We start from the raw sequence: 17,989 nt of genomic DNA on the forward strand, positions 1-17,989 counted from the left end.
CACTGGCTGTAAAAAGCTATTGCCTCTCAGGATGTCCTATGCGAGTCCTCCTGCTTTTGTTTCCTTGTATGCAAAATATAGAAAAGTCAAATGATATGGGCAAGGGATTTAACACTTTCTGTACATATAGGATTACATATAGGGAACTCACATGTTTTAGGATGATTTATAATCACCATTACAATAAGTTGTGTGGAAGCAGAAAATATTAGGTAACACATATGGAAAGTGTTCTTATTGTGTTCTGTTGTACAACACAATGCTTTTGTCTTGAAGTACACATGACTACGGACTGCTTCACACTGATGTCTGGTATTAAATTGTCATGATGAAAATGAGAATGCAGTACAAAATACCAATAAAATAATATTTTAAAAAATAATATGCCATTTAGCAGACGCTTTTATCCAAAGCGACTTACAGTCATGCGTGCATAAATATTTTTTTTGTACATTGTACATACATGATTTATTTAATACTTTTTTTACAAAGGTATTTCAGAACGCTAGAAACTAGGCCTACTATTATTAACATTTACATTTTAGTCATTTAGCAGACGCTCTTATCCAGAGCGACTTATAGTTAGTGAGTGCATACATAATTTTTTTATACCCCCCGTGGGAAACGAACCCACAACCCTGGCGTTGCAAACGCCATGCTCTACCAACTGAGCTACATCCCTAACACAAATAAGGCCAGACATGATGAGTCCCTTTCCATTTCATAACGTCTCATAGAAAACTTTTCACACAAGTCAACATCAGAATAAATTGCACTAACATGTTTCATTGCCTGTTAGCAAGACGTCTTCCAACTTCTGGTAAAGTGAGGAAGATGAGTCTTCTGTGCATGAAGGTACATGTCAGCAGCACAATCATAGAAACATTATTAAAAAAAAATATTTATTATTTCAGTATTTTGACTGAACACATCCTTGGAAACAGGCCATGACATTAAACAGACTACTCTGAATAAGTGCTAAGCTGGATACATTTAATTAAATTGGCTTCATTTTTATTTATTACATTCAATTATGAAAAAATTAAGGAGAATCAAGTAAAATGCATAATCAAAATGACTCACAGACAGGCAATGTACAGTATGTGCAACTGTACAGTATGTTTTGAGGCCCTAACTTCAAACTGGTAAGTCATTGATGTTGTCCTACTGTGTCATACACATCCATTTTTTCTCTCTTTCAGATTCTCCTCCAGGAGGGTAAAAAGGCTGCTCCAGGATTCTCTGGCACTTTCTGAACTTCCAAATTCCTATACACAGCGAGTCATGAATCCTCTGCCAGGAGTCCAGCTCTCTGCGCCACAATGCCACTCTGGCACGGATGAGCTGGGAGATCTCACTCTTACTGCCTTTGGCCAGGCTCACACTGTCTTTACAGATGAAGAAAACATCCAGGCCAATGAAGAGGGCGTTGAGGGTGATGAAACCAGCCCGCGCTGAGCTGGAGAGGGCGAGTGGGGTGCCTTTGGCCACCTGTCCAATGTCCGGGATGTCCCCTGCTAGCTTGGGCAGGTTTCGTGCTGCTTTGCCTTCCTGGAGCGCCAACTTACCAGCACTTGCGATCAAATTTTCCTTTGCAAGGGCCTTCACACTCAGAGTCGAGGCACAGTCCACTATGGAGTCGATGCCTTTTACGATGGCCCCACCTCTAGCAATCACATTCCCTGCTCCCAGCACGACGTCCACCCCTCTCTGCCCCAGGATGGGCTCCATATTCCTGGCCACATCCTCCAGACACTCCTGGAGACTCGCCACGTCCTCCATGAAACTCTGGAAGAATTCACTGGCTTTCTTCTCATGGATGCTATTGACCTTCATCTCTGTGATGCCAGTGGTTAAACTGTTGACCCCACTGGTGACCCCCAGGCTGACCCCTGCAATGGTGAGAGCCAGTGACACCCCAGCAGTGACAGGGGTCAGAGCTAAGCCCACGATGGATAGGATCCCTCCAGCCACCCCCACTGAGCTGCCTGCCACACTGGAGATCTTAGCCCCCAGCTTCATCCTGTCCAGCTGCACAGCACTCTCCTCCAGCTTGGTCAGAAACTGCTCCATCCTGGGTCGGCGCTGGCTGAACCGGCCAATGAAGCACTGAGCAGCCTCTTGGAACAGGAACGTCAGTCTGAGGTGCTGGTCCATCCTGACAGAGGGGACACAGATTCAACATCTATTTACTGTATACCAGTAAAATAAAAATATTAACAGAAGTTTAAAGAGAACAACCAAACTAACCTTACCTGATATCACTCAGCTGATTCAAATGATCCAGCATATTTTGTATGGACTCTTCCCTCACATCACCAAGGTTGACCACAGGGATGTCATTCTTCTTTTCCCAAAACAGCATTTGACTGATGGAGCTACTGTAACAATGCATTTTAATTTCAACATTACATTATATTCATTAGATTATTATGTGGCTTTTGAATTATATCACAACAGCCCAAGAACCTTGTCAAATTACATTTCTGAGAAGAAAGGACAAAAATAGTACAATTATGCTAATATAATATAAATTATGACATTAAAACTGTATGAGGCATCTTACCCAAGTTTACTCTCAAGCTGTGGTCTGATCTGTATTCTAACAGTAAAATGGCAATGAAGAACATTACATAAGTTAATGTTGAAGCATTTGTGATGGGAGCTCCACTTACCCTTTCTCCATCCTCTTACAGAGCTGCTGGCTGATTTGTATGTATCTATCCAGCTGGAAGGCCAGCACCTCTACATTGAGGAGGCTGGGCCTAAAGAAGGCCTTAGCATCCCTCTTAAAGTGGATGAGGAGAGGGCAGGTCATTCTGGCAGCAATGATGACAGCCTGAACACTGGCAGGGCTCTTCCCCAGACAGAAGAACCTGTTCTCCTCAAACACCAACAGACAGGTGACCGCCAGACACTCCATAGCATCCAGGAAGTAATCCAGCTTCTCCAGGCCTCCCAGAGTGTCCTTTAGTACAGCCCCCAGCTCCTTCTCCAGCTCCTCACGCCTACTGTCTGCAGTCACCTGGGTCAGACCGCTCCATAAGAACTCCCCAAACGCCTTGGGCTTGGTCGCTGAGTTACGGACATGGTCGAACTTAAGGTTGATTCTGTCTGCCCTCTCCTTGATGTCCCTCATCATTTCCAGTTCTTTCTCCCTCTGAAGGGCCCATTTGGAATGCCTGTCGCAGAACTCCCTCACTGTGTTAATGTGGCTGAGGGTGTCTGAGATGTACCGGCCCAAGAGCTCCCTTGTTAACTCTGATCTGTAACAAAAGTGGGCTTCAGTTAGGAGCTTTACTATTGAATTCAGGATAATCAGTATATAAAATTACGAAGTTGTAGATTTACAGAGTGCCTATCCACCAACTTTATCCTTTTATTGAACGGCCTTTATTGAATGAACCTTAGATTCTTTGTCAACACTGCCCTCTGTTGTCTTTGTAAAGTAGCCCAACAACACTCTCCTTTCTGCCCCAGTTATTAAACCTCTTAGATGTAAGGTCCCCTGTTTAGGTGACCTGCGTGGTTCTGGTACCGAACGACATTTTCGCTTATAAATCGATCTGTGGACACCGTAGATCGAAATGGCTTGCATTGAGCGAAAGCCCTGGTTCCCACAGACACAGTAGTATCTTTTTCTGAACCTGTGTGATGCAGGATGTGAAACCTGAAACCACTTGAAACTGGGATGTCCCTCCTACCATTTCATTCACTCTTCCGACTGTCCATCAACTCCTGAACCCTATGCCACTGACAAAGCGCATGCCTGCAATCGTTACATCATAGAGAAGCAGGAGAGAGTGGTTTCATCATGGTAGCACATTCAGAGATCGAATTATAGCCATTCATCTAAAATCATTCATAGCTTTAAAAAATAAAGACATAAAAATAACACATTCTGTTTGTCATAGAGGGCCAGGATTGATATGAGATGAAAGGCGAGTTCCTAATGAGTTCAGGAAGCCAAGCTACAGCTATGTGAGATGTTCACAGCCATGGGGCAGACATTTTGATAAAGAGAGACCTTTAAAAGATATGCACAGTTTCTCTAACACTAAACATACAAATATGTAATTTACAGTTATAAGGAAGGTGAAATGTTATATTATACATTTCATTATGCTATATTTAGAAAGCATATGTCATTTCAAGCCATATTCATACAGTTTTGTTGAATAGGAAATACATCATAAAATATTTCATATTTTCATGTGTATCATATTTGTACTGTGTACTTGAGCTTGTGTCCTCAAAAGTGACTACACCTCAGCAATTTATAACTATTTTTTACCAGAAAGGTGAGATGTTAACCTTTTTTTGAGTATGCAGCATTACTAGTTATTTTGTATGGCCCTCATGAGCCCTCGTGATACATAATTACTTTTGGGGATTACGTTAATGACATTTTCGATTACATTTAGTTACATTTAACTGGTTAACGTCTGCTAAATGACTAAAATGTAAATGTAAATAGTCTCACCGTGACATGATGCTCTCCCTGTGTTTGGACATTTCCTGGTTTGGTTGATATCGTTACTGAACAGTGTTGCCTTGTCCCCATGGCATGTCCAATGCAACTGTAGATAATTCAAAAATCACAGCCATTAAAAATAAAAGTCTACATTTCTATTCTGATATAATTTATAAACAGGATTCACAGAAGGATGAACGCGCTTTTACATGATGGTCTTTCTGGGGGGCAGGGAGAAATAACGAGGAAGCAACTTGATTTACGCTCTGGGGGGCGGGAGAAATAACGAGGAAGCAACTTGATTTAACGCTCATCGCTTTTATTAGAATGTTTACAGTACGAACAGTGAAACAATTAATAAATCCTGCCGCGAGAGGTACTCGATCCGGGTAAATATGTGCCTGAACGAACAAAGTCAAATCTGAGACATGCCGGATCCTGTTCCAACAGCTCAAATTAAGCACAGGGGCAAACGTGTTGAAACAACATTTAAAAGGAGCAATCTGCAGTTGCTACATTCATTTTTTGATGTATAAAGTGTAAGAAATGCTATTTTTATAAATAGCTTATTGCTATTACATTGCTATAACTAATTCCTTTTTTCAAGACAAGTTTTGTCAAGAACTCGAAGGCACATATATTGCAGAAAACATGTTCTGCATTGCACAAAAGGCACATGATGCTGAACACACACTCAGAGACAGAATGCTGACACCAACCTTGCATAGACATTGATAAAACAGGAAACGCCTGACCACAGGGTGTTAGGGTCATTGCTGATTATAGACAACAACATCTCGTGACTCTTGCCACAGATGCACTCACACACACAGACTTACTCAAGATAAGATAACTAAACACACACACCAAATCTCCTACTTTGCTGAACATTCGGAACAAAGGGCCTGAGCTACAGCGCGTAGATCTCCTAGACCCAATCACAGAGGACGACGCTCGAACAGCATGGACCAACCAGAAGACCAGATCTGCCAGACTCAACCTACTTTACTAAACTGTATAAAACATATGTGCACTGTGTTTTCGGGGCTCCGTCTGCAAGTTCCATATGAGCTGAAAGAACGAGTCCGTGCACGCTTGTACCAGATATCTTTACTCTGAATAAACTGCCGCTTGTCATACAATTTACCACCTAGTCTGAATCCATCCTTGACCGACTCTCCCTTCTCCATATCCCGTTATCAACAAAAGTAACGATAGCCTTGAAGAATATAACTTATTGCCTCATTAGCTATCTCCAGTTCCAACCCTCCATTTTTAGCTGAAACAGGGGCGGGTAAAATGCTTTGTTATTGTTTCAACTGTTGATTGCCCATTTCATTTGTGTAAAGAAATTTGGATTTATAAAACTCACTCACCTTGACAAAGAGGCTAAATGCTGTTCAGGCTCCCTACACCAGGAATGTTGTCTTCCCAGTTTCGTTTCCCTTACTTCACCAAACTCAACTTGGACCCATTGAGCTATGATAAGAACGCTTGTACACGTCACCACCACTCCTTTGAATGATTGAGACTGCGAGGCAAGAAAGAAACGCCCAAATACAGAGCAAAGCCTTTAGTAAACAAATTTGTTGCGTGGAACAAGATTGTGGTCTATTTTTATAAGCTAATTTTAAAGTTTTATTTAGAAGGATGGCGAGACTAAATGTTCTGTAAAATACTAGCGACTTCAGAGGGTAGCTGACAAATATAGTAACCATTTCAGACAGATGTGGTATGTTACCTGTAAAAACATATAAGGCAATGTTTATATCTCATATAGAGCAAGTGAACAGCAAACCTGGTTCCAAAAAACTATTAAAGCAACACCTCGTGGCACAACGCCTCTCCCTCATGTGGCCTACTTTTGTGTGTATGTACTGACATGTACAGTTGAAGTTGTAATTTTACATACACCTTAGCCAAATACATTTAAACTCAGTTTTTCACAATTCCTGACATTTAATTCTAGTAAAAATGCCCTGTCTTAGGTCAGTTAGGATCACCACTTTATTTTAAGAATGTGAAATGTCAGAATAATTGTAGAGAGAATGATTTATTTCAGCTTTTATTACTTTCATCACATTCCCAGTGGGTCAGAAGTTTACATACACGCAATTAGTATTTGGTAGCATTGCCTTTAAATTGTTTAACTTGGGTCAAACGTTTCGGGTAGCCTTCCACAAGCTTCCCACAATAAGTTGGGTGAATTTTGGCCATTCCTCCTGACAGAGCTGGTGTAACTGAGTCAGGATTGTAGGCCTCCTTGCTCGCACACACTTTTTCAGTTCTGCCCACACATTTTCTATAGGATTGAGGTCAGGGCTTTGTGATGGCCACTCCAATACCTTGACTTTGTTGTCCTTAAGCCATTTTGCCACAACTTTGGAAGTATGCTTGGGGTCATTGTCCATTTGGAAGAACCATTTGCGACCAAGCTTTAACTTCCTGACTGATGTTGCTTCAATATGTCCACATAATTTCCTTCCTCATGATGCCGTCTATTTTGTGAAGTGCACCAGTCCCTCCTGCAGCAAAGCACCCACACAGCATAATGTTGCCACCCCAGTGCTTCACAGTTGGGATGGTGTTCTTCGGCTTGCAAGTGCCCCCTTTTTCCTCCAACCATAACGATGGTCATTATGGCCAAACAGTTCTATTTTTGTTTCATCAGACCAGAGGACATTTCTCCAAAAAGTACGATCTTTGTCCCCATGTGCAGTTGGAAACCATAGTCTAGCTTTTTTATGGCGGTTTTGGAGCAGTGGCTTCTTCCTTGCTGAGCGGCCTTTCAGGTTATGTCGATATAGGACTCGTTTTTCTACCTGTTTCCTCCAGCATCTTCACAAGGTCCTTTGCCGTTGTTCTGGGATTGATTTGCACTTTTCGCACCAAAGTACGTTCATCTCTAGGAGACAGAACGCGTCTCCTTCCTGAGCGGTATGACGGCTGCATGGTCCCATGGTGTTTATACTTGCGAACTATTGTTTGTACAGATGAACGTGGTACCTTCAGGCGTTTGGAAATTGCTCCCAAGGATGGACCAGACTTGTGGAGGTCTACAATTTTTTACCTGGGGTCTTGGCTGATTTCTTTTGATTCTCCCCTGAATCAAGCAAAGAGGCACTGACTTTGAAGGTAGGCCTTGAAATACATCCACAGGTACACCTCCAATTGACTCAAATTATGTCAATTAGCCTATCAGAAGCTTCTAAAGCCATGACATCATTTTCTGGAATTTTCCAAGCTGTTCAAAGGCACAGTCAACTTAGTGAATGTAAACTTCTGACCCACTGGAATTGTGATACAGTGAATTATAAGTGAAATAATTTGTCTGTAAACAATTGTTGGAAAGATGATTTGTGTCATGCACAAAGTAGATGTCCTAACCGACTTCCCAAAACTATAGTTTGTTAACAAGAAATTTGTGGAGTAGTTGAAAAAACGAGTTTTAATGACTCCAACCTAAGTATATGTAAACCTCCGACTTCAACGGTACGTGTAACTGATAGATGAACACACATGCGGACTACATGTGACATGTATGTGTAACTGATAGATGAATACACATGCGGACTACATGTTGATGTTTTAAATGTATGTCAATTGTAAAGTATTTTGTCTGTAATGTCTTTTTTGTTATGTGTCGGACACCAGTAAGACTAGCTGTCACCACTGACATCGGCTAATGGGTTCCTAATAAAATCCTAAATCTTACCCTTTCGAACAGACCCTTATTTATCACTTATTTGCAGGTATAACCATTTTATACATATCAGTGGGTAACTGGCAAATTGGGAGGGGTGGGGAGTGGGGGGTGTTGCGTGGGGGCTGTTTGCAGTTCAAATTAGGGAGGTGTTAAACAATGGAAGTGTTAAAGAATTTACCTGCAAAAAAGCAGAGAACCGTTCACACAGACCTGATACCTGTATTTTGGTTACAGGGTCCGTGAAAATACAAGAATCAGGACTAGGTCTTTAGGTGGCTTTTATTTTTCCATGTTTAAAAAAAAACTCCACTACCCCTTTCAGATATACGAAAAAACCTAGTATAAAAATGCAGGCATGGTAAATTAGTGGGATTTTGGTCTGTTTATGAAAGAGATATAGATATAGGACTGTCATGATAAAAGTTACTGCAGTATCTTCTACCTGCCACACGAGGGGACATGGCACCAACCTGATGTCACGCTCTGGCTCCGGGACTCTGTATGTTGAGCCAGGGTGTGTTCGTTTCTTTGTGTTCTGTTTCTTGGTTGGGTTGTTCTAGGTTGTTGTATTTCTTTGTTTGAGTGACTCCCAATCAGAGGTACGCAGTGTCAGCTGTTGGCTCGTTGTCTCTGATTGGGAGCCATATTTAAACTGCCTGTTTTCACCGTGTGTTTGTGGGTTTTTGTTCCTTTACGGTCATTGTTACTGTGGACTTCACGAGTCGTCTTTTGTTTTGGTTTTTTGTGCGTTTGTACAATAAAGTCATCATGTTCACCTTCAACGCTGCGCATTGGTCCTCTCTTGTAGACGATCGTGACACCTGAGTGACTGGAGTAAAGCATATGATCCTAGCATTGTAGTGTTGTGATCATATACCTCTATGCTTGTTCATGATGAACACATAGCCTATCATTAATAGGCATAGAATCATCAAGAAAGAATCTGATGAATCTGATGATGAGTGTCAAAGGATAGTTCCAGTGTGTTTCTTGTTTCATGTGTTATGTGTAAATCAAAGCGAAATGTGTTCACTGTTTTATCCATTCATCCATTAACTCACTCATGGATTCATTTGTATGCATGTTGTTTTTATTATTATACCTGCAACCAAATTGGCCAGCGATAGGCCAAAGAGTTTCTGATTTGATAGTTTCTTAGCATTTATCCCACCTCAATCAAATCAAATGAAATTGTATAGGTTGCGTTTTATCGCAGGTGCAGTGAAATGCTTATGTTTCTAGCTCCAACAGTGCAGTAATACCTAACAATACAAAACAATACACACAAACCCAAAAAATAAAAATAAAGAAATTATGAATATCGGAACGAGCAATGTCCAGAATATAAATATCTATGTATATGATGGTGTGTCTAGACAGTATGGCCAGTATATGAAAATAAAAGGTGTATACAGCAGTAGTTATATAGGATGAGCCTTGACTAGATTACAGTATATACACTGTGTACAAAGCATTAGGATCACCTTCCTGATATTGAGTTGCACCCCCTTTTGCCCTCAGAGCAGTCTCAATTTGTCAGGACATGGTGTCAAAAGCGTTCCACAGGGATGCTGGCCCATGTTGACTCCAATGCTTCCCATAGTTGTGTCAAGTTGGTTGGATGTCCTTTGGGTGGTGGACCATTTTGATACACACAGGAAACTGTTGAGTCAACAGTGGGAAGCATTGGAGTCAACAAGTAGAGGTGCAGTTCAAGACACACTGATAGATTAATTATTAATGACTAATTATTACACCCTGAAACTGTGTGAAATGTGTTAGAATGTGTGAGTGTAGGACCAGTAAAGATTATGACATTGTGTTACTATTTAGCAATGTGAGTAAGAGTTAGGCCAGACAACAAAGGACAAGGATAACTATCTACAGGCAATTGAGAAACCAAGATAACTAGGAATTTAGGGAGGAGAGAAACTGTTAGGCTTGGAAAAGTGTGTGTGTGAACTGATGGTCAGGAGAGCAATTATAAAGTGGAAAACTACAGCCTGCCTAAAGAGGGGAGGGATTTTTGTGTGACGTATGAATATAAAAGATGGACTCTGAAATTGTGATGGCAGAATTCTCAATGAATAAATATCTCTGACAATGCAGACCGGGACTCTGTCCGTTTCTTGATTTTGGGAGATGCACAGAGACACTGAAATAGTTTGTTAAATAATTAACTTAACACACATTCAAAGCAGTGTGCCTGGCACCTACTACCATACCCTGTTCAAAGGCACTTAAATATTTTGTCTTTCCATTCACCCTCTGAATGGCACACATACACAATCCATGTCTCAATTGTCTCAAGGCTTAAAAATCCTTCTTTAACCTGTCTCTTCCCCTTCATCTACACTGATTGAAGTGGATTTAACAGATGACATCAATAAGGGATCATAGCTTTCACCTGGATTCACCTGGTCAGTCTAGAGAGAGTGGTTCAATATTCCCCTGTACAGTGGGGGAAAAAAGTATTTAGTCAGCCACCAATTGTGCAAGTTCTCACACTTAAAAAGATGAGAGAGGCCTGTAATTTTCATCATAGGTACTATGACAGACAAAATGAGAAAAAGAAATCCAGAAAATCACATTGTAGGATTTTTTATGAATTTATTTGCAAATTATGGTGGAAAATAAGTATTTGGTCAATAACAAAAGTTTCTCAATACTTTGTTATATACCCTTTGTTGGCAATGACACAGGTCAAACGTTTTCTGTAAGTCTTCACAATATTTTCACACACTGTTGCTGGTATTTTGGCCCATTCCTCCATGCAGATCTCCTCTAGAGCAGTGATGTTTTGGGGCTGTCGCTGGGCAACACAGACTTTCAACTCCCTCCAAAGATTTTCTATGGGGTTGAGATCTGGAGAGACTGGCTAGGCCACTCCAGGACCTTGAAATGCTTCTACGGAAGCCACTCCTTCGTTGCCCGGGCGGTGTGTTTGGGATCATTGTCATGCTGAAAGACCCAGCCACGTTTCATCTTCAATGCCCTTGCTGATGGAAGGAGGTTTTTACTCAAAATCTCACGATACATGGCCCCATTCATTCTTTCCTTTACACAGATCAGTCGTCCTGGTCCCTTTGCAGAAAAACAGCCCCAAAGCATGATGTTTCCACCCCCATGCTTCACAGTAGGTATGGTGTTCTTTGGATGCAACTCAGCATTCTTTGTCCTCCAAACACGACTGAGTTGAGTTTTTACCAAAAAAGTTATATTTTGGTTTCATCTGACCATATGACATTCTCCCAATCCTCTTCTGGATCATCCAAATGCACTCTAGCAAACTTCAGACGGGCCTGGACATGTACTGGCTTAAGCAGGGGGGACACGTCTGGCACTGCAGGATTTGAGTCCCTGGCAGCGCAGTGTGTTACTGATGGTAGGCTTTGTTACTTTGGTCCCAGCTCTCTGCAGGTCATTCACTAGGTCCCCCCGTGTGGTTCTGGGATTTTTGCTCACCGTTCTTGTGATCATTTTGACCCCCACGGGGTGAGATCTTGCGTGGAGCCCCAGATCGAGGGAGATTATCAGTGGTCTTGTATGTCTTCCATTTCCTAATAATTGCTCCCACAGTTGATTTCTTCAAACCAAGCTGCTTACCTATTGCAGATTCAGTCTTCCCAGCCTGGTGCAGGTCTACAATTTTGTTTCTGGTGTCCTTTGACAGCTCTTTGGTCTTGGCCATAGTGGAGTTTGGAGTGTGACTGTTTGAGGTTGTGGACAGGTGTCTTTTATACTGATAACAAGTTCAAACAGGTGCCATTAATACAGGTAACGAGTGGACAGAGGAGCCTCTTAAAGAAGAAGTTACAGGTCTGTGAGAGCCAGAAATCTTGCTTGTTTGTAGGTGACCAAATACTTATTTTCCACCATAATTTGCAAATAAATTCATTAAAAATCCTACAATGTGATTTTCAGGATTTCTTTCCTCAATTTGTCTGTCATAGTTGACGTGTACCTATGATAAAAATTACAGGCCTCTCTCATCTTTTTAAGTGGGAGAACTTGCACAATTGGTGGCTGACTAAATACTTTTTTCCCCACTGTAAATACTGCATATTTCCTTGTGTCTCTAAGTTACATGTCTCGGTGCTTCATTTTTCCTTCACAAGGCACTGGGTTCAGGGAGATTAAATATGGGCCCTGCTCTCACATTGGGATTCCCCAGCATGTTCGCGCCACACTGCTTTGGTGGTGACACATTGCTAAACTAAATGGATTGAATTGAAAAAGTGCTGTGGCTGGGAAAGTCAAGTCTTCCAATATCACTGAAGCAAGCACAATGTGATTCAGCTCGTGATATACCCTTAGGAATGCGTTCAGCTGTGAAAATGAGCCTTTTTTTCTATAAAATAAAGCTTTACCTCTCGTCTCAGCCCATTCCATTCGCTGCTTTTATCTGCCAAAGAATAAACATACAGTGACTTCAGAAAGTATTCATACCCCTTGACTTATTCCACATTTTGTTTTGTTACAGCCTGAATTCAAATTTGATTAAATTGATTTTTTCTCACCCATCCACACCCAATACCCAGTAATGACGAAGTGAAAACATGTTTTTAGAAATGTTAGCAAATATATTGAAAATGTAATACAGAACTTTAGTGCCTTGTTGCAAACAGGATGCATGTTTTGAAATAGCTTTTTAGGTTAGTATTGTGGAGTAACTACAATGTTGTTGATCCATCCTCTGTTTTCTCCTATCACAGCCATTAAACTCTGTAACTGTTTTAAAGTCACCATTGGCCTCATGGTGAAATCCCTGAGCGGTTTCCTTCCTCTCCAGCAACTGAGTTATCTGTATCTTAGTAGTGACTGGGTGTTTTGCTACACCATTCAAAGTGTAATTAATAACTTCACCATGTTCAAAGGGATATTCAACGTCTGCTTAAAAAAAAAAAACATTTACCTATAGGTGCCCTTCTTTGAGAGGCAATGGAAAACCTCCCTGGTCTTTGTGGTTGAATCTGTGTTTGAAATTCACTGCTAGACTGAGGGACCTGTCACGGATGCCGCCGAGGCTGCTCCTCCTCCTTGCTCGGGCAGGCTTCGGCGTTCGGCGTCCCCGGAGTACTAGCTACTACCGCTCGATGTTTTCGATGTTTGTTTTGTAATGTCTAGTTGGCACACCTGTTTCGTATTCTGTATTGATTATGTTACATATAAGTTCCCTTGTTTTATGTTTGCCTTTGTGTGTTGTTGTCCGCGTGTCCTGTATGTATGGTTGGCATTGATCATCCTGTTTATTACGCACTCCGCGTATTATCCTCCTCTTGTGTTTTGGAGGTGTTTGTTTTGTGCGTATTTTTGGAAAGTAAAGCAGTCGTTACTGATCTTCTGTGTCCTGCGCCTGACTTCACCGCTGCATACACTTCAGCATTTTGACAGGACCTTACAGATAATTGTATGTGTGGGCTACAGAGATGAGGAAGTAATTCAAAAATTATGTGTAACACTTTTATTGCACACAGAGTGAATCCATGTAACTTATTATGTGACTTGTTAAGCAATTTTTACTCCTGAACTTATTTAGGCTTGCCATAACAAAGGGGTTGAATACTTAGTGACAAATACATTTCAGCTTTTCATTTTTAATTAATTTGTAAAACATGTAAATAAGCATAATTCCACTTTGACACCATGGGTTATTCTGTGTAGGCCAATCTAAATGTAATCCATTTTAAATTCAGGTTGTAACAAAACAAAATGTGGAAAAATATAAAGGGTGGGAATACTTTCTGAAGGCACTTTATGTTGCTGTTGGTGAAGGATCTTCAACAATCAAACAGATAATGTCAACTAAATATGACTTTCATTCATTACTAAGGAGGAGCTTTCACATTTAATCTTGTTTGCCAGAGATATGTGTGGTACTACTGATAATTGAGTCTGTTTCATTATCTCCAGGGCCCTGTCCAGAAATAACTCCTAACTCATCAAGACCATTTCCCTTATCTCCAAAAGTGTTAGGTCTTCCTCAAGCACAATAAAGAAGCTGTGTTCCATACAGTATCGCTTGGGGCAGTGTCACAGCCAGACTGTTGTTTCCTGCCAAGGTAGTGTTATCTAGCTGGATGAACATGCAGGCAGTCCCACTGTGAACTTTGGATCCCTCGGACAGTAAAAGGGTCTGTAAAGAATGATTAGCAGAGGGTGGCTATCGACCTTAAGCCATTCAGACAACAAGATGTCCCGGGAGGGGAGAGGACTAGGGAAGATTTTCTTCCTTTAACAAAATAGCTACTGTATACTTTCAGATCTGATGAAAGTGGACAAGTTTGAAGTAGCATTTTAGAAGGCACTGGTAGTGTTATCATACAAGTATGATGACCAGTGGATTCAGTATGGATTCAGAGGAGGTCATGGTGGAAATGGAAGAAACTGGAAGCTCCTCAGATTCTCAACCAGGTCAGTTTTTGATCAATCCTGGCGTACGAGAAACATGAGGTGAAAATTAAATACAATTGAATTGTGTTATTCTGTATATTCATTTAGGGTGGTACGATGCTTTTTACAGGCCAAGCAGCCCCTTTTTCTGTGGTCTCAGGGTTGCGAATAATCCTGATCGGAGAGAGAGAGGCAGGGAAGAGTGCTGTGGGCAACGCCATCCTGGGCAGAGGGGTGTTTGACACGGTGGGGGTGAGAACCAGGGAGGCGGTAAGGCGGCAGGGCGAGGTGGCCGAGAGGCAAGTGACGGTGGTGGACACGCCTGGTTGGGAGTGGTTCCCCTCCAGGGGCTCCTCTCTGGGGGTCCGGAGGGAGATCGTCCGGGGCGTGTCGCTGTGCCAGCCTGGCCCCCACGCCGTGCTCCTGGTGGTGCCCCTCTCCTTCACCTTCACCAGACGGGAGCGGCAGGCGGCTGAGGAGCATGTGGAGTTGTTGGGGGAGCGGACTTGGGGGCATACCGTGGTGCTGTTCACTGTGAAGGGAGGGCGGCTGAAGGACTCCACCCTGGAGGAGGAAGTGGAGGAGAGCGAGGAGCTCCGGGGCCTGGTGGAGCGATGCGGGGGCCGCTATCATGCCCTGTATGGGAGGCCCAGGAAGGGCCACGATGCCGTGGCAGAGCTACTGGAGAAGCTGGACAACATGGTGGCCAAGAACAGAGGGGAGTTGCTTTCCAGCGAGGAGATACTGGAGGAGGCCAGGGAGAAGGAGGAGGAGGAGGAGAGGAGGCACCAGGAAGAGGACAGGGAGAGAGAGGAGGATCTGAGGAGGGTCAGGGAGGCTTTGAGAGAGCTGGAGATGGAGGAGGAGACAGAGGAGGTGCAAGGGGAGGGAGAGGAGGCCACAGAGGAGTCCACGAGACAGCAGAGAGGGAGGAGGAGATACATAGAGGAGAAATCAGACAGTGAGTAAAACACTATGCTATACCTACAGTACTCACTGAGAAAGTTGTTTTATGTGATTAACAATATATACTGTATGTCTGCCAGTATTTTCCCAATGTGTGTAAACAATAAAGAATGGAATGTAAAAATACATTGTACTTACACATTTTGTGTGGTTCAACAGCAGGTGTGGAAAGCAGCTCTGCAGTTCCTACATCAGCCCCACCACACCTCACCTGGTCTGACCTCAAGACCATTGTCAGTCAGAGATGTAAGACACAATAAAAGAGGGGAGAAGACACAGAAAGATAAAGACCTTGCTGACTTCCTGATGGTCTATAACATTATACTGACTGCAGTCCAAAAGGCATTCATATCTTCCACTATTGATTTTGGATATGGATACAAAACAATGAGTATATTTCCATGACATAGACTGACCAGGTGAATCCAGGTGAAAGCTATGATCCCTTATTGATGTCACTTGTTAAATCCACTTCAGTCAGTGTAGATGAAGGGGAGGAGACAGGTTAAAGAAGGATTTTTAAGCCTTGAGACAATTGAGACATGGATTATTTATATTTGCCATTCAGATGGTGAATGGGCAAGACAAAATATGTAAGTGCCTTTGAAAGTGGTATGGTAGTAGGTGCCAGGCGGTTTGTGTCAAGAACTGAAATTCTGCTGTGTTTTTCATGCTCAACAGTTTCCTGTGTGTATCAAGAATGGTCCACCAACCAAAGGGGGGTTATTAATACGTGTCACATATCAGTTTGCAAACAATGTAAAAATCAATAAAAAAATCTTTGAGTTAATATAGCCTCCATACAAACATGGTCTAATTTTTGCTTTCTTGAGTAAGGCAGTTCCAAAATGAGGTGTTTCAGTCTAGCTCAGTGCTTTCTGTGGTGGTGGGGCAGCCAGCGGAAAATACGGAGTTGGTAATGTTCTCTAGCTGTGCCGTGATTGGCTCAGTATTCTGTCACTCATGGGGACACTACGTCACCTCCAAATCTAAGGTTAGAGCTCGAAAATTCAAGCCCCTTGGGTGCTGCCATAGAGTTACATTAGAAGTGCCCATCCAAGAAGGATCAAGGTCATTGGCCACAAATAAAATGACGTCAAATCACGTTATATCTACAGTAGCTTTGATTGGACTGATCATGTCAACATCATACTTTCAAAATCTTAAATAGCAGACATCATCATGAATCAAGTCGACAATCTACTGGCAAATCCTTTTTAATCCTTGTCATATGAAGATAAATAATGAAGAGAAATTATAGATAAAACGTATCAGTGCTCATCGGCCATTGGACATAAACATTACACAACAACTTGGAAATCACTAATTCAACAATGAGTGGTTTGGAAGGAATCAGTGGCTAACTGCAAGCATTGCAAAGCAATCACTAGCCTGCTATTCAGTGGATTGGGTGTGTGGTTCCAATTCTGAGTTTAAGGGTCTCGTTTCCAAACTTAAAATGATAAACATTCAACATTGGCCATGCTGTCAATCCAGCATAATTTCTGCCACGCTCAAAACAACTGTTAACGCGGAACTGGGAAATCGGACTTCAGTAAGTTCAAGACCACTGGGAAGTCGGGAAAAAATTAGCTCCAACTGGGAAAATACATTTTGAACGGTCATTCAACTCAGTATTATAAGTCGGGAACTTGGGCCTCTTCTAGAGCTACGACCTGAAGATCACTGACGTCGTCATGATTCGACCTTGTTTTTTTCCGAGTTCCCAGTTGTCTTGAAAGCACCATAAATCCAGAGAATGCCAGACTTTGATGACAAAGTTTGATGACAGAATTTGCCCAAGAAGGACCGCCGCTCCACCTTCCTGTTCAAGTGAGCACAACAAGGTGAGTCCAAAAATGTCTTGTATGCTGCTGTATAAATGATGTAATATGCCAGGGAGATATGTATACTGTAGCTAAGAAAGTCATACTAAGTGTATGTTGTGCAGTAAACTGTTAGTAGCCCATGTGCCTCACCCTAATAATTTGGTCCCCTCTTAATTTCGCCTACTGTTCTGACTTGGTGCTGCACATGTAGCCTATAACCTGTTTTAGGGAAATGTAATCATTGAATATTGTAAGAGCTTTCATTGTCTGCTTATATGCCCCCTTTATTTATCCTATGGTTCTGACTTGGTGTACAGGGAGTACACTGTAAGCACGGCCCATGTTCTGAATTCTGTCACTGTACATTTCAAAAGTGCTGAACAAATAGTTGTATTGACTACACCCGTCCTAGCTCGCTCATGAATGTCTTAATCGAAATTACGGATTGCCTCTTATCCGCTTATCATCCCCTTATGCCATAGTTTGTACATCTCAATTGTCAGTAGAAACCACATTTGTTTAAGCAAGTCAGCCATATCAGCTATGTATTTTTTAAAGGCAGTAAATTAGGCTGAATTAACTGTTTCGCCGCCAGACAAGGATCCACTGATAGCCAGGTGT

General features: G+C 42.1%; 2 protein-coding genes across 5 annotated transcripts; one reads left to right on the forward strand and one right to left on the reverse strand.

Moving 5' to 3' along the window:
• Positions 1–901: 901 nt before the first annotated feature.
• LOC121568916 lies at positions 902–5,971 on the reverse strand. Of its 4 annotated transcripts, none has more exons than XM_041879397.2 (5): positions 5,851–5,971; positions 4,484–4,580; positions 2,676–3,266; positions 2,256–2,378; positions 902–2,158 (listed from the first exon to the last, which is right to left on the reverse strand). In XM_041879397.2, the coding sequence occupies exons 2-5, from the start codon at positions 4,513–4,515 to the stop codon at positions 1,165–1,167; spliced, it is 1,740 nt and encodes a 579-aa protein (XP_041735331.2). In that variant the 5' UTR covers positions 4,516–4,580; positions 5,851–5,971; the 3' UTR covers positions 902–1,164. The 4 variants fall into 4 exon arrangements, with proteins under 4 accessions (XP_041735331.2, XP_041735329.2, XP_041735332.2 ...); XM_041879395.2 differs by having other exon boundaries at positions 2,256–2,381; XM_041879398.2 differs by lacking the exon at positions 5,851–5,971 and having other exon boundaries at positions 2,256–2,381; positions 2,676–3,261; positions 4,484–4,728.
• An 8,541-nt stretch (positions 5,972–14,512) lies between these two features.
• On the forward strand, positions 14,513–15,417 carry LOC121568627 (GTPase IMAP family member 4). Its single transcript, XM_041879038.1, has 3 exons — positions 14,513–14,594; positions 14,734–15,306; positions 15,407–15,417. Exons 1-3 carry the CDS (start codon positions 14,513–14,515, stop codon positions 15,415–15,417), a joined length of 666 nt encoding a protein of 221 aa, XP_041734972.1.
• The last annotated feature ends 2,572 nt before the right edge of the window (positions 15,418–17,989 follow it).

The sequence above is a fragment of the Coregonus clupeaformis genome, unplaced genomic scaffold (genome assembly GCF_020615455.1).
Source record: "Coregonus clupeaformis isolate EN_2021a unplaced genomic scaffold, ASM2061545v1 scaf0549, whole genome shotgun sequence".
NCBI lineage: Eukaryota > Metazoa > Chordata > Actinopteri > Salmoniformes > Salmonidae > Coregonus > Coregonus clupeaformis.